The sequence below is a fragment of the Triturus cristatus genome, chromosome 1_1, assembly GCF_964204655.1.
Source record: "Triturus cristatus chromosome 1_1, aTriCri1.1, whole genome shotgun sequence".
NCBI classification, from domain to species: Eukaryota; Metazoa; Chordata; class Amphibia; order Caudata; family Salamandridae; genus Triturus; species Triturus cristatus.
The window spans coordinates 1,169,094,570-1,169,111,201 of record NC_140579.1 but is presented as its reverse complement, the minus strand read 5'-3'; the positions used below and the strand labels follow the sequence as shown (position 1 = coordinate 1,169,111,201).

The window sequence follows — 16,632 nt, the reverse complement described above, 5'->3', positions numbered from 1 at the left end:
GCCACGCTGTGCCACTCGCATTGGTGCGCGAATAGCCTTGCCTGAGTCTTAGAAATCACAGTGCATTGCAAGAAACAGGGTCCATTGTTTTGTCCTAAAACTCTCTCTACTCTTTAGAGCGGCAGCTGTAGTTATCTCTATTGGTAAATTCAGGTGCTTTTTAACTTCCAGTATTATGTGGTCACTTTACAGACGCCTTTTCACGGGAAAATAAATGTAGTAACTTTTAAACGTAAGCCATATTTCTGTTGTTTAAGGGGGGCAAAGCCGATGTTCACTGTAGTTCTGGAACAGGTCTATTGCGTTTCCATTAACATTCGCTGATTACTTTAAATAGTTTTGTTTACTATTAATAGTTTTTGTAGTGCTCGCCACATTGTGCTTGTAGCAAATATCAGAAAATTACTAGTAATGAAACAGAGCAATAGAATCTGGAAGCAGTTGAATGCTTGGTCCGAGTAATAATTTCATACGGTTAGATAATTTAAGGCAGCCGAGTTACAATTTAGCAAAATACATCTTTACTTGTAAACAAGAAGCCTTTGTGATGTTGACTGAAATAATAGCCAGGCTCAATAGTACTGTTGTGTTGGTTTGTTTACACGTCTTCCCACTCCACCGAGATTCTTGCGTGTGTTTCTAAGTGCCTCGGAGCAGTTAGAGTGGTGTTGATGTTTGGAATTACTCTGCTCCAGTGGTTTACTTGTTGCATTTTTAAATAAACGTGGTGTTTAGCTTTTTGTTTGGAATGGCAGACGTGCGGTTTTGTATTTGGTGTGAAGCTCTGCTCGCAGCTGGCAGTGTGTCGCTGCGTATTTGGTGGGAAGCACGAGCTCTCCTTGCAGTTGGCCGTGCCACAGTCAGTGTGTATTTGGTGGGAAGCAGCTCACTCCCTGCCCTGTTTTGCAGCTGGCAGTGGCACTGGGATTAAGTAATGTGACGCTTGGTACTCCTTGGAGGTGGCTGTTTAACTGTGAGTAGTTTGTGGACGCCTGGCCCCTGGCCCAGCTGTTTGTTGGCAGTATTATGCTGTGTATTTGGAGTAGGAGCCCGGCTCACCCACAGCCCTCTCACTGCGGCTGGCAGTGTCACGGTGTATTTTTTGGTGTGAAGGCACTGTACTCCCCCTGCAGTTGACAGTGTCGGTGTGTTTTTGATGTGAAGCACGGCGTTTCCCTGCAGCTGGCAGCGTCACGGCGTGGTTTTGCTGTGGAGCACGTCATCTCCCCTGCAGCTAGCAATGTCTCAGGTTGTTTTTGCTCTGAAGCACGGCCTCTCCCTGCAGCTGGCAGTGCTGTGGTGTGTATTTGATGTTAAGCACGGCCTCTCTCTGCGGCTGGCAGTGCCATGGTGTGTGTTTGGTGTGAAGCACGGCCTCTCCCTGCGGCTGGCTGTGTCACGGTTTGTGTTTGGTGTGAAGCACGGCCTCTCCCTGCAGCTGGCAGGGCCACGGTGTGTTTGGTGTGAAGCACGGCCTCTCCCTGCAGCTGGCAGTGCCATGGTGTGTTTGGTGTGAAGCACGGCGTCTCTCTGCGGCTGGCAGTGTCACCGTGTGCATTTGCTGTGAAGCACGGCCTCCGCCTGCAGCTGGCAGTGTCACCGTCTGTATTTGCTGTGAAGCACGGCCTCTGCCTGCAGCTGGCAGTGCCGTGGTGTGTATTTGGTGTAAAGTACGGCCTCTCTCTGCGGCTGGAAGCGTCGGTGTGTTTTTGCTAAGCACGGCCTCTCCCTGCAGCTGGCAGTGCCGTGGTGTGTATTTGGTGTGAAGCACGGCCTCTCTCTGTAGCTGGCAGTGCCACGGTGTGTATTTGCTGTGAAGCACGGCCTCTCCCTGCAGCTGGCATTGCCACGGTGTGTATTTGGTGTGATGCACGGCCTCTCTCTACGGCTGGCAATGTCACAGTGGGATTTTGGTGTAAAGCACGGCCTCTCCCTGCAGCTGGCAGTGCCACGGTGTGTATCTGCTGTGAAGCACGGCCTCTCCCTGCAGCTGGCACTACCGTGGTGTGTATTTGGTGTAAAGCACGGCCTCTCTCTGGGGCTGGAAGCGTCAGTGTGTTTTTGGTGTGAAGTGGGGCCTCTCCCTTAGGCTGGCAGCATCACAGTGTGTTTATGGTGTGAAGTGGGGCCTCTCCCTTAGGCTGGCAGTCACAGTGTGTATTTTATGTGAAGCACGGCCTCTCTCTACGGCTGGCAATGTCACAGTGGGGTTTTGGTGAGATTAAGCTATTGACATTGTAAATAACAATGCCGTTTCTTTAAATGTTTTAAAAACAAAAACATAAACAAAAATAATGTCATGAGCAATGCCAATAGCTCTAACTTTAACAATGCCGAGACCATTGCATTGTAAATGCTTGTTGAAGAGAGTGACTGAGTGAGGCAGAATGGATTTTGCCAAAGCGTCCCTTCCCCTGACAGCAACAGACCTGGGTGTCTCCTCTGTGACCTGCTTCCGGGTTTTATGTTAGAATATTGTTAGAAAACAGGACAGTAGTATCGTGTATATGATAATTAGGATGCAATATTTTGGCCACACGATATTTTGGCCAGGATATTCATGTGCCATGCCTTCCGGAGCCGGCTGTGGTACCTCGGAGGGTGAAGCCTCGTGTGGTTAACAAGAGGGGCGCCTTCACCACTACCAGTTCCAGACTCTCACAGTGCCCACCGCTGACTCCCATGCCAGCCAGTCACTGAGATACCTGCTGCCAGCTTATTGCACTGCACAGCTGCGAAGATGCCTCACATTTCAGACCAATGCCAACTTTCCAGCCTAGTGCCCTCCTCACACCCCGCCAAGCATAGCAGCATCTCCCTGTGCCCACTTGTAATAACCGCATTTACGCGAGTTCGAGCTATTCGCATTGTAAATTACACAATGTCTTTTATTTATGTTTTGGTTTTTAAAACAAATAAAAGGCATTGTTATTTGCAATGCTAGTAACTTAAACTCTCGCAAATGCGAGACCTATTGCATTGCAAATGCTTCTTGGGTGTGTCGTCCTGAAAGGATCCTTCAATTTCAATTTTATTTTCCTTCGCGTGGATTCTTCGGTGTGTAGTACTTTTCACCTCGTCGCCATTGTTGTTAAGAAAAATCTCCAGGCAAGGTAAGAGTAAGAATCAACTTTATTACTTCACACACGTACAACACACCAGCTGAAACAGGAGGTACACGTCGCAGAAACTCAACTATCAACTGTTGGAATATGATGTTGGCTGTCATAACAAAGCCAGCGCGAGGGCAGGGAACGCGCGTGGAAGGGGACTGAAGCCTAGAGGGGGCAAGCTACGGGGATAGATATATAATGGTGCAACACAACACCTTTTTAGAAGCAGCAACCTTGAAAATTAAAATATAGCCTTTCGTCAGATTTTCAAACCATGCCTCATGGAATTATATGGAACAGGGATGCTATCACCGCGGACAATGTTTTCAATTTGCTCAAGCTCACATGTCGAATAAGCAACTAAAATTGCAAAGACCACCAGTGAGCCTCCATGTTGGTGTTTCAGAAGCGCTTTCTCAACTTAACTTAGTGCCTATACGCGCGCTTCTCTGTCCTGCTCGATGGAAGGCGGGAACAACGCGCCCTCTCCTTTCACACTGATAGACAGCCGGCCGCCCGATCGGAAATTCGAAGCCGCCAATGGGGCGCGGCGCATCTTACGTCTAGACCCAATGATGACGGAGCGCGAGCACTCTTCGGGGCGGGAGTAATTGCTGTAGCAGCACGTTAGGATGAGAAGCTGCAGTTTTCTGTTTGTTTTGTTTTCTTCCATTTTACAATCGGGGGGGCTTGTAAGAACAAAGGAAGAGGAAACGCCATCGCCCCCGGTCCTTTCCCAAGGACCCTCCGTCTTATTTTGATCCTTCGAGTTTTGATCAGCGTCCGAACGTCAGCCTAAGGACCAGCAGTACCCGAAACACCGTGGAACAAGCGTGCGCCATGGCGAGGCCCGTCAGGTGAGTCTTCCACGCGAGTGGAGCCTTTTCCCAGTGCTCCTGTACCAGAAGGCCTGGATGCGCCTGAAACTCTGATGAAGTCAGGGCGTGTGTGTGACCGAGTCTTTGTAAGATGGGTACTGGGTGAGAGATAGATGCCCAACATTTGGCGCTGAAACCCGTTCGTGTATGTCAGTGTGGTTTGGGGTACAACTTTGAGAAGGGCGAGGCTGGAGATGCCATATTGACCTGCTTGAAAGCTAAGCGCAGACTTTGTGCGGGAGCGTAGGGGATACATTTGGGCCAAGGTACCTACCTGGATGCGTTTGTAAGATCAATGATTGGCAGGCACGTTATCTATTGCGCAAAGTTCAGGGGATGCGAAAGGTTAGTCCATCGCCTTTAATGCAATGTCTGGATCTTGCAGGGACGTGACCCCCTCCGCATTGCATACAGACACGTATATCGGCCTTAAAACGTTTTCATGCCCGCATGTTTCACGATGTGTGCAATCACCGTAACCTAGTATATGTCTGCATTACACTGTTGTATCATCTGGGTGTTCCGCACCCAACTGGTGGCGTCTGTATTGGGGACAATCGCACCCGGACTTTCCAGATTGTTCCCCTTAATTGATAGACATTTTGCAAAGGTCTACGCACTTCCCGGACCTTAAGACATTTACTCAATTGCAAAGAACACCGTCAACTAGGGTGGGCGTGGTCACATTAAACCGAAGAGGTGGTACTCCTTTAGTTAGAAGGCGGACGCTCCTGGTAGGCTATTAACCGCATAAAAAAACTGAAAGGCATATTATCAAGGACGGCGTTAAAATTATCGCCGGTGTAGTGTCAGAAAACTGCCGATAAAGCGGCGTTAATGGGCTTGATAATATGCCCTGGAGAATTCCTATAGATGCCCATGACCACAAAAGAAAATGGACTTCTATTGGAATTCTCAGGGGCATATTTTCAAGCCCATTATCGCCGCTTCAGAGTCAGTTTTCTGCCGCTGAACCAGCGATAATTTTTATCACGTTAAAAGTGACGCGTCGGTGGCCCAAGGGGCTGATAAACCAAAATATTTTTAAGTCGTGTGTATTTCTTTCGACAATGTGCCAGTTGGGTGGAAAATTACTTATTTAAAATTGTGGTCCATGTTAGGCCTGGGCTAAAATTTCGTTCCGTTCGCTGAAATTGCGATAATTTGACATTTTCGCGTTCCACGGGAAGCGCGAAGATGTCAATTTCCGCAGCTTGGCGATAATTTGTTTCTTGCTCACGCTGTAAAATAATACATGCGCGCGATCGCCTTACCTGAATCCCTGCGTTCGCCGACAAGTTTTCTTGATCCGGTCGCGTTCTCCATGAGATGTTGTATTGTTTTTAGCCATTTGCGCTGTCTCGCGACAGTTCGCGCCCGCAGTGACGTCATGCGTCGCACGATCACGTCTTTCTTCTCGCGATCATGCACCGCGAGACAACTGAAAACAAGATGGCCGCGCCCGCGAGCAACCACATGGGTAAGTTGGCGAGCCGCAACCATGCAGAAAATCTCGCGAACATGCGGGAAAAAAACTTCCGCATCTTCGCGATATTTCCGCGTGTTTGCGATCATTTTTAACATTTTCGCGATAATTTGCGAAAGTGGATTTCGCAAATTCCGCCCACCCCTAGTCCATGTACGTAGTGTGACCATTGTTTAGGTGCGTGGAGCAGTTCATGTTTTAATTTATTTTTAAATTTTATTTTGAAGCGCACCTTCATCTGAAGGCACCTCTGCGCTAAATATAGTTCAACTAACAGTTATGACTAGGCTGCAGTGTTGTCAGATTTTTTTAAGCTTTCTTTAGCCCAAAGCCAACCAAAAAGTAGCCCAAACTAGCCCAATATTGCTACTTTAGGGAAGAAGGGGCAGGGACAGCGTCAAGCAGGCGGTGATTGCATTGGAATTGATGTTGCAGCAGGAAGCCAAGTAAATATTTGTCTAATAAAGCGCTTTAACATACTACTTTGCTGGAGCGCTTTATATATATTTATAATCTGGCAATTAGCACAAACCAAAATTGTACCACACAACCGGCAAAATATAGCCCAATTGTGCGCGATCTAGTCCAATATGGCAACACTGCTAGGCTGTAGGGGGAATGGGGTGTGCTTCTGTGAGTGGTTTTTAGGTCTCGCCTGGCTATCGCGTAAGCGATCGCTCAGCGAGACTTATGTAGGGGCTTCCGAAAATGTTCCCAAAGGCTTCCCAGGCGGATCGGGTGGCGGTTACGCGCACAACCACGCGCATTCCATTTGCCACCAGCTACTTCCTGCGCGTGCGCCGCCTCACGCATTCAGAGAGATTTGGTAAGGGGCACAAGGCCGTAGGAATGCGTTTTATGGCCAGTGTATGTGAAGCATTCAAGCGCGAAGCTGGCATCTGGCATCGGACTTGAAAGCAGCAGACTGCTTTCGCCAGCGCGCGCTCGGCCTCACTTTCTGCATCCCCTCTTACAACAATTACCTTTCGTTATAACTCACACCCCAGATGCTCGTTCCCTCCCACCCTTCCTTTGATGTCCGCTTTTCTTGTTGTTTACAAACCACACTGCTGCACGCCGCACACTACCGCACGCCACACACTGCTGCGCACACTGCTGCACGCCGCACACTGCCGCACGCCACACACTGCCGCACGCCGCACACTGCCGCACGCCTCTCACTGCTGCACCCCGCACACTGCTTTTATGCGAGTTTATGCTACTGACATTGTAGATGACAATGCCTTTTATTTGTTTTAAAACCAAAACATAAATAAAAGGCATTGTAATTTTACAATGCCAATAGTTCAAACTCTTATAAATGCGAGACCTATTGCATTGCAAATGCTTGTTAAATATGCTAATTTGCTGTTGCTGTACAGTGTCCCATTCCTCCCAAGCCCACAGCAGCCTGAGCCACTCGCTGCATCCAGGCAGAGGGAGAGGAATCGGAACTAGGCAACCTCCTTTAAGGTTTACTCTACATCTGTGCTGCATTTTCTTTGATGCGTGTTTACACAACCGTTAATAAATGGTATGGGAAAGCCGCCGTCCTTACCGGTTTCCAATATTTATTTAATTCCTTACTTCTACGGAGTTTCAACTTTCATACTCGCGTTTGGCGACTTGGCAAGCCATTTATTTGGTACACCCAGCATCACCTTACTGCTTGTCTTTTTCGTAGGAACAAGCCTGTACACGTTTGCCCATTCACATGTTCCTCCATGCCCTGCTCCAGTGCAAGATTAGACTGGGCACCATTTCCGCCGCCCCAAGACTCCTGGAAAAATCCTATGAAGTCTCATTTTTATTATCCTTCTTCCAGAGGAAGCATTTGGCCATCCAATACTAGTTAGTCAAGTTAATTCCTATGAGTACAGGTCCTGCCTATTGACCACATTCTATGCACCCTGTAAATCCCCCCCCCTCCCCCCTGTGGGAGCCTCAACAATTGACTGAACCCCAATATTTCAATCACCCCAAAATTTACCACCTGACAACTTGGCTCAAGCATCCTTGATCGTGTGGAGAGAGACAACACCACTCCCAATAAATTTAGCACAGTGAATTAAATAGGCACTGGGACTACTCAATAACGGAGTTCTAGATCGATTTACAACGTTTTGTTTTATTACCAAAGTCTCAAAGTATACGATACAGGGCCTATATAAAGAAAAGGAAAAGATCTGGGGACCATGGCAGAAATACATGATTGTATATGTAAGAACGTAAGGGATAAGTGGTAGTATTTGGCTGCACATGGTTGGGAGAGGGAAGATGAGAAGCAGACTTTAATGTTGGGTGATTTCAAATCTGGTCAAATGTCAAGATGAACTGACATTGTGTGGACTTGTTGCAAACCTAAATACCATATTAAACGAAAGGCATTTCAGAAGAAAACAAATGCCACGAAGGCACAGATGCAGAGTACAAAGTCAGAGAATGTAGTTTTTTCCACCGCCATGGTGGGCTGAAATCTGACACACAGGCTTTTATGTTGTTAATCCTTTGTTGCCACCACCCATCAAGCAGCACCTATAAAGTCCATGGAATTCAAGAACGTTCCATTGTTAATAACGCTCCTCTGTGACCAGTCCTCTTCCTTCTTTTATGAAACCTGAGAACTCCAAGCATAATGTCCATTAAAACAGTCATAGAACACATTACGAAACTTTTCCAAAACCAAATCTAATTTCATTGCCGAAATCCCATAGCAAAACCAGAACCTTAAACATGACCTGATAAAGAAACAATCAAATAATTAGGGATGGGTCCTAACTGGGAGGGATAATATTGGCCTGTGTCTTTAATAAGATCTACATTTTCAGCCTATTGTAGCTGTGGAAAATGTGCATTTGATGTCAAGACCCGGAGGCCCATATTATGGAAGTTTAAAGCTTAACCACCAAACAACTCGCTGCACTCTCATCAGGTTTAAAATAAAAATGTCTGGACATAGAATCATTAGACTAATCGGCACAACACACAATGTCTTGCGAACTGCCCCCCATCATATAAGCCTTAAAGGCTGCAGCTCTCCTTACAGAATGAGAACCAAACACATTCACATCCACACAAGATCTTTGCATTATCTTTCACCCATCTTGCTAAAGCTGTTGAAGAAACAGGTTAATGAGGGTGTCTAAAGAAATAAGCAATTGGCCTACCTCAGAAGCCTTTCTTTGCTCATACTCCTTCACACACCGAACCACACAGTTTCTTTCTTCAAAATAAGGATATAAAAATTGAAGAAGAGTTTGTTTTAGTTCTCCGCTATTAAGAAAACCTACTCCTTCCGGTGTATACAATCTAAAAAACACCTCCAGAGCACGCACATCAGAAACTCAACAAAAAGAGACCAGACATAACATGGGCAACTTAACGGACAAATCTCTCAAACTAATATTTTAATTTCTGTCCCAACTTTCTAAGAATCTCAAAAGCTTTGAAACGCCCTATAAGGAAGTATATCTAGAACCTGGAGGTTTAGTCATTCTGATGCGCCTCAACAGCCTTCTCACCATCACGTCCTGACCCACAGATAAACCATTCACCACAACATGCCCAGTTGCAATAGCCGACTGTTAAATAAAGAAGATGAGGCTCAATAGCAGATTGTAGAATCAAGTGGGTTTATTCGGTGATAAACGCACCCACGACTGAAACCGTCCGGCTGCCAGAAATCCAATGCCAGGGGTGGCGTTGCTAAGGAATCCCTGACAGTCAGCAGCAACGCTCGAGAATGCAGGGAATACATTACTTCAACAAGAGTGCGAGTAGCGTGACATCACGCGACTCGCAGAGACACATAAATGAAATGTACATTAAAGACATAACGGTAATAATACCACCACTACAACACCTCCCTCCTTTGAACAGAAAATAAAATACAGGTAAAACAATATCAGGAAACTGAAAACCACTAGGTAAGAAGATTACAGTAAAACATAATCTTTCAGTTTGTAAGGCATGTGCAACAAGAGCACTCCTGTTCCACCAACCCTTTATTCTCCAAAAGAACTGAACCTTTACTCACTTGTAGAACTTTGACAGGTGTGGAGAACTTAGAAAAACTTTTGGGAACCAATCTAGGATTTTTGATGAGAACCCTATCTCCTTTCTCTAAAGGTTGATCAACACAATGTTTACTAGTATCAAAGCGTGTTTTCATGGACATTTGTTTTGACATGACAAATTCCTTAACATTCGCAAGTGTGGAATCATGATTTTGCACCCTTTTCTTATGCAGCCACGTAGGAATAAGAAGAGTGTGTGCATTTCTCTTTCGGAGAAGAGTAAAAGGTGCAACAACTGTTGTAGAGTGCGGAGTGGTGTTATAAGCCCATACTTTCTCATGAACAAAAGCAAATGGATCTTGCCTGGAAGAAATTACAGTTTGTATGCCTTCCTTAATAATCCGATTTCCCCTCTCAACCAGACCATTCGAAGAAGATGAGTAAAGGGAAACCTTAAAATGAGATATGTCATGCATCTTGAGAAAAGAACTCTTGTGAGACACAAAATGCGTTCCGTTGTCGGTCACGATGACTCTTGGAAAACCTTCAATGTCAAATATACCTTTTAGGAATTTGATTGCATTGTCAGTTGTGGGACCCTTAAAAAAGCAATAGTACAACCATTTAGAATGATCAAAAAACTAAAAACTAGTAACATCAAATACTTGTTTTCACTAGATATAATTTCATACGGGCCTGAAAAATCTAAGCCTACCTTATCCCAAGGGCTCTCTGGATGTGGAACTGGACAAAGGGGTGTGGAAAGAGTCTTCCAGTGTTTATCTGAAAGAAGACACTCTGCGCAAGAATCTATGGCATTCTTAACCTGAACATCCATGGAAGGCCACCAATAGAATTGTTAAATTTTTTGACAGGTTTTGGTAATGCCTTGATGTCCCCCATGAGCAGTTTGGATGATAGCACTATGAAAAACTTCTGGTGGTGCGAATAGGTCATGACTCATAACCATATTGTGAACCACAGATAGTTCATTAGCTACATTTGCAAAGGGTCTCAATTCAGAAGATAAAACCCTGCCTTCAGGCCATCCGTTGGAAATGAATTGTTTGACTTTTGAAAGAGTAGTCATTAACATAAGCAGTGTTCCATTCACTTTCCGAAATAAGTGGGCAGACAGAGATGGCATCAATAGCAGCAACCACACACTCCACATCATCTGCTTCTTCAGGGGCATCAGACAAAGACATTCTAGATAAACAGTCAGCTCTGAAGTTTTTTCCTCCAGGTATGTGTTTAATGATAGTGAAATTCCTGGAGTTTGGAAAGTAATCGGACAAGTCTGGAGGACGCCTGGTTGGATGTGCTATTAGAAAGCATGTGCATGAGTGGCTTATGGTCAGTATAAATCTCAAATTCACGACCCCAAATATAAGACTTGAATTTCTGAATAGCCCAAACACTTGCCAGAGCTTCCTGCTCAATGGTACTGTACCTGGTCTCTGCTAATTGGAGTGTCCTTGAGGCAAAGGCAATAGTACGTTCTTCTCCAGCCACCCACTGCCCGAACACAGCTCCCAAGCCGGTAAGGCTGGCATCAACAGTAAGAAAGCACTTATGATCATCCAAAAATGGATGTAAGGCTGAAGATCCCTCAATGAGTTTCTTGACTTGTTCAAAGCTGTTTTATAAGTCCACGGACCAAATACATTTCACTCCTTTTCTCAGGAGAGCCCTCAAAGGTTTTACGATTTGTGCGTAACCTTTGACGAATCTAGCGTAGTACCAATCCAAGGAAAGAGCGCAGAGCATCTTTATCATTAGGGGGTGTAGCATCTTTGATTGCATTTATGAGAGAGAACTTCGGTTTGATACCATCAGGGGAAAGAGTATGACCCAAGTATTCTAGCTCTTGGACAGCAAGTTTAAATTTATCTTTCCTAACAGTCATTCCAACCTTCTCAAGGACTTGTAAGACTTTCCCTAAGATATTGTCATGTTCTTTAGCATCACCAGCATAGACTAAAATGTCATCCTGGTAAGCTTGTACTCCCGGGATATCAGCTAGTAAAGTGTCCATTAACTTCTGGAAAACGCTGACTGCGGAAGCCAGACCAAAAGGTAACCTAAGATAATTTGTAGGCACCGAATGGTGTTATGAAAGTAGTAAGTTCTTGAGATTCCAAAGTAAGCGGAATCTGGTGATATGTTGATTTCAGATCAAGTAAAGAAAAGTACTTTGCGCCACCCAAATTAGCCAAAAGATCATGAATCTTAGGTAATGGATGACAATCAACGATGATGTTGCTGTTGAGTGAGCGCAAGTCTGCACATAGCCTGACCTCACCTGACCTTTTGCGAGCAATAACTATGGGAGAAACCCATTCAGAGGAATCGCAAGAAGTAGTAATCTTTTCATCACAAACTCTTAAGTACTTTTTTCAATTCATCCCTCGCACTCAAAGTAAGAGAGCGAACTTTGTGTACAACAGGCTGGGCATTAGGTTTAAGACTTATTTCATGCTCAAAACCTGAAACTAAACCAACCTTGTCCTTGAAGATAAATGGAAACTGGGTAAGAATGGTACTAACGTTTGAATTGGAAACTGATAATTCGGAACATTGACATTCTCATGCTCATGATAACTGTAATAGTCAGATGGAATATCACCCACACAAACAGGTTGATCAGAACCATGTTTACGATATAAGCCCATTTTTGCCAGATCAAACCTTCCAAGAATATTCCGACCAATAAGTGCTACATATACTTTGGTGAAAGTGCGTCTACCCAGACATTGCACTCTAGAGTGAAAGTACCCTAACATTTCTCTATTTCTTTTTCACCATAAGCTTTGGGGTTGACATCTGATTTGGTGAGTGAAACAAGGCTACTCCAATGTGTATTAAACTCTACATCTGACAAAATAGTGATGGGAGAACCAGAGTTTGCTTTGACTTGCAAAGGAATACTGCCGACCAGCAATTCACACCATGGACCTTTAACTTTGGAAAAATCAATAGAATCACATTCAATGGATAACATTACATTGTCAAGTTTTTCTGGACACAACTCTATATTTTCGTTAAATTCAAGATTATTAACCCTGGTGAACCTTTTACCACCCCTACACATGGCTTGGAAATGTCCAATTTTCTTGCAGGAAGAACATCTTTTGCCGGACGCAGGACAGCTAGGAAAATGCCCAACATGATTGTTTGATCCGCGTCTATAACAAAATGTAGGTTTCTTAGAAAACTGTTTCGAAGGTCTATTAACGAGGTTTACGGAACAAGTGGAAGGAACACATTCATCAACCATTTGGATGCTAGGTTGTGACTGACACTCCTGTAGAATTTTAGAAGAAATGGTTGCACGTTCTATGCTTTTGGCAATGTCTATAGTTTCAGCCAACGTGGGATTTTTACAACTCAGTAAATGTTCTTGAATTTTCTTAGAACAACAAGAAAAAATAAATGGATCCCTTATGCACATATCTGTACTTGCGCCGTACTCTCATGTAGTAGCTAAAGTCCTAAGTTGGGCAATATAGTCCTCAACACTTTCCTCTAGACTTTGCTTCCATTTAAAAAATAAATTGCCGTTCTAAAACAATGCTAGGCTCGACGGAATTCTGTTCATTGAGGCGTGCAAGGGCTTCTTGATATACATCCTAATTATCGTCTGAACCATTTGGATTAGGGATCATAGGAAGATTTTCGAATACTTGTTGAGCTGCCACACCAAAACACCCATACAAGATGGGGAGGAGAATACTTAACAGCGTCAGTTGCAACAAGATCATTTTCAAAACCTTTCAACCAATGACGCCATTTAAGAGCTGGTTTGCCAGGATTTTGTAGGAAAGGAAGTGGTGTTTGAAATTGTTGAGAAGAGGTCATCTTCTAAAGAACCACTGTATGAAAATATTTTGCCAAGAAAATCAAATTGAATAAAACTTGCCAATTGCAGATAATTTAAAAATGTGTTCTTAGCGTGCCTATCGCTGAAATGTAAATGCAATAGGCTTTGTAATTGAATAAAAAGCGTGCCTATCGCTGAAAAATGTGACCAGAGGAAGCTGTGTATAATTTGTAAAAGGAGCGTGCCTATCGCATCCGAAATGGAATCTAATTTAATGAAGACAAGGCACGCTTCAAAGCGTGCCTATCGCTGTGAAAAGCACAATAGGCCAAGCGTATTTCAAAGCATGCCTATCGCTGTGAAAAGCACAATAGGCCAAGCGTATTTCAAAGCATGCCCATCGCTGTGAAAAGCACAATAGGCGAAGCGTATTTCAAAGCGTGCCTATCGCTGCTTGTAATTGACTTTGAACGAGCGAGCACTTTGTATTTTAAAAATGGCCGCTGTACGTGCTTCTGACGTGGTTTCCACGGTTACCGTGCAAACAAGTTTCTACGCTCGGTGAGCTTGTATTTCTTTTGTTTAGGAAAGCGATGACGTGACAGTTGATGCACGCATGTGAAGAACTACAGATAAGGCTGACTAGTGCTACCGCTTGAGACCAAACTGCCACACAACTCGCGAAGTAAGTAAAAATAAGTAATTTCCCAACCGTAATGTGGAGTCTTGAGGCAGAATATTCTTGTGGAAAAGCCCTGTTTAGGTTAGGGCTTTTTGTAAGCCGGCAGCACAGGAAATCAAAGGCTTCTCATAAAGGAGGATGAGAAGAGGCATGCGACGGTTGGACTTGCTGGTGGGTGTGTAGAAAGTCCCGCTCGTCGCCAAGTTGTTAAATGAAGAAGATGAGGCTCAATAGCAGATTGTAGAATCAAGTGGGTTTATTCGTGGATAAACGCACCCACGACCGAAACTGTCCGGCTGCCAAGAATCCAACGCCAGGAGTGGCGTTGCTAAGGAAACCCTGACAGTCAGCAGCAATGCTCGAGAATGCAGGGAATACATTACTTCAACAAGAGTGCGAGTCGCGTGACGCCACGCGACTCGCAGAAACAAATAAATGAAATGTACATTAAAGTCATAACAGTAATAATACCACCACTACACCGACCTATCCATATGTACAGTCCTGTATGCCATTCCTTTTGCAAATAATTCTGACAAAAAAATTAATCACTTGTACTACATCAACTGAAACACGGTCATGGTCCCTTTCCACTCTCCAGAATAGCCATTTACTCCATGCCAATCTATACTCCTTCCTTCTCCCTGGACCACAATTCTCCTCAATAAGTCTAGAAACCTCTCATGAAAGCCCAGGCTTTCCCCAAACCCTCCTGAAAGTTTCCATGCCCCTAACATTAACTGATCTGCACTGATCAGACTGAATTTCTCCCTTAGGGCATTGCAGTATTTCTGGAAAAGTTGGCAGCAACACTGGAAAGTCTACATCCATTTCCAACATGATTGCATACCATGCCTGAGATCTTCATATCAGAGTTACTACTACCACTTATTCCTTCTGTCTCTGAATAGTTCCGGTCACCCTTCCTATCATCGCAAAAGAGGAAAAGGCATAAGGTTGAAGTCCTCTCCAATCCTGGAGAAAAGCATCTATCTCTGCAGCTTCTGGGTCTGTACGCCAACTGAAAAAGTTCTGCACATGAGCATTCAGCCTGTTCGTGAAGAGTTTCACCTGAAACAGAGCCCATAACCTGTTCCATTCCCTGAAAACACCTCTGTCCAACATCCATTCGCTCTAATAGTGGAAATTACTGAAAACCAGTCTGTTTGTCAACCCTGACGTATGCTCTGCTTGTACACTCGGACCTCTTTACATACAATATTATCAATTTATTTTTGTTAAATCTGACAGTCTCTTTGATTGTGGCCCGCCCACTCTGTTTACATACCTCACTGCTGACACATTGTCCATCCTTAACCTAACTGAGCCTTTTACAGGTTTATCTCCAAATACTTTACTGCAAAAGATCCCGCTAATAACTCCAAACAATTTTATATGCAGCACCTGTTCCCTGTCTATCCAGTGACCACTAGTCCTTGACAATCCACATCTTGCACCCCAACCTTCCAAGCTCTCATCCGATTCCACAACCAAATCTGGATTTACTCCCAAAACTTAACGCCCATTCCAAGTTTCCATGTTTCTCAACCACCATGTTAACTCCTCCCTTGCTTCCTGCGTAAAACAAACTGACTCAAAGTACTTTAATGAATCTCTTAAGTGTTCTGCTTTTAACCTCTGTGAGGCTCTATAATATAATATAATGGTCCTGGGAAAATTGCCTGAATAGTAGAGGACAAAATACCGACTATACGTGCTAACATTCTCAAAGAGACCTTGTTCATCATTAGTGTATTCCTTATCTCTTTCTTATTCTCTGCAACTTTTCCTTTGGTAAGCGTAGTAACCCTTCCACAGTATCTATAACAAATCCTGGGAACTGCGTTTGCTGTCGTGGTACTAAATCTGGTGACTTCCTGGTCACTAAAAATAAATCCCAAACCCTCCAACAGACTCTTTGCCAGTTCTATATGCGAAACCAACTTCTCCCTGTCCTGATCCAGTATCAAGATGTTGTCTAAGTAGATTCACATCTGAACGCCTCCCTCTTTCTTAGATACGCAGCCACTGGAAGAAGGACATTTGCAAAAACACCAAGGTGTCGACAAAAGGCCAAACGGAAGGCACGCAAACTTCCACAATTTCCTCTTGTAAAGGAACCTCAAATATCTCTGGTGCCCTTCCCATATGGGAACTGTTAGATAAGCATCTTTCAGATCCAAATATGTCATCCAATCTCCTTTCTGCAAAACATCTTTTAGTAAATAGATTCCCTCCATTCGAAATGATGGTAAACCACCCAATCGTTTAACTCATTAACATTTTATAATTAGTCTCACTCTCTTGTCCTTCTACACCAGAAAAATGTTGCTTATGAATGCGTCTGAATAGTCTTCAACAGTGGTCTTCAAACTGGGGACTGCCCCCCCCTCCTCAAGTGATCGGCGGGTGGAGGGCAAGCTCTTGCCAAAAGAGAACATGCTGATAAGTGCTTTGTTTTATGCAGAAAAAATGAGCGGCAGCAAGCCGCTCTGTAATGGACTATCACTAACACCTTTTGTCATTTCTATTCTGTCTGGGAGAATGTTTCAAAAGGAAAGGGGGCCCAAATATTATTCCAAACTGCCACCCCCATTTCTATTTATCACACTGTGGCTACTTTTACACGTTAGA

At 44.3% G+C, this 16,632-nt stretch overlaps 1 protein-coding gene across 2 annotated transcripts in view; it reads left to right on the top strand.

Annotated features, from left to right (window-relative positions):
• The first annotated feature begins 3,607 nt into the window (after positions 1 to 3,607).
• Positions 3,608 to 16,632, top strand: part of LOC146871805 (nuclear ubiquitous casein and cyclin-dependent kinase substrate 1-like) — a 196,162-nt gene continuing 183,137 nt past the window's right edge. For both annotated transcript variants that reach the window (XM_085651511.1, XM_085651515.1), the window contains exon 1: positions 3,608 to 3,970. In XM_085651511.1, coding sequence (XP_085507637.1) covers positions 3,954 to 3,970 — 17 coding nt within the window. In that variant the 5' untranslated portion in view covers positions 3,608 to 3,953. The remainder of the gene's footprint in view (positions 3,971 to 16,632) is intronic.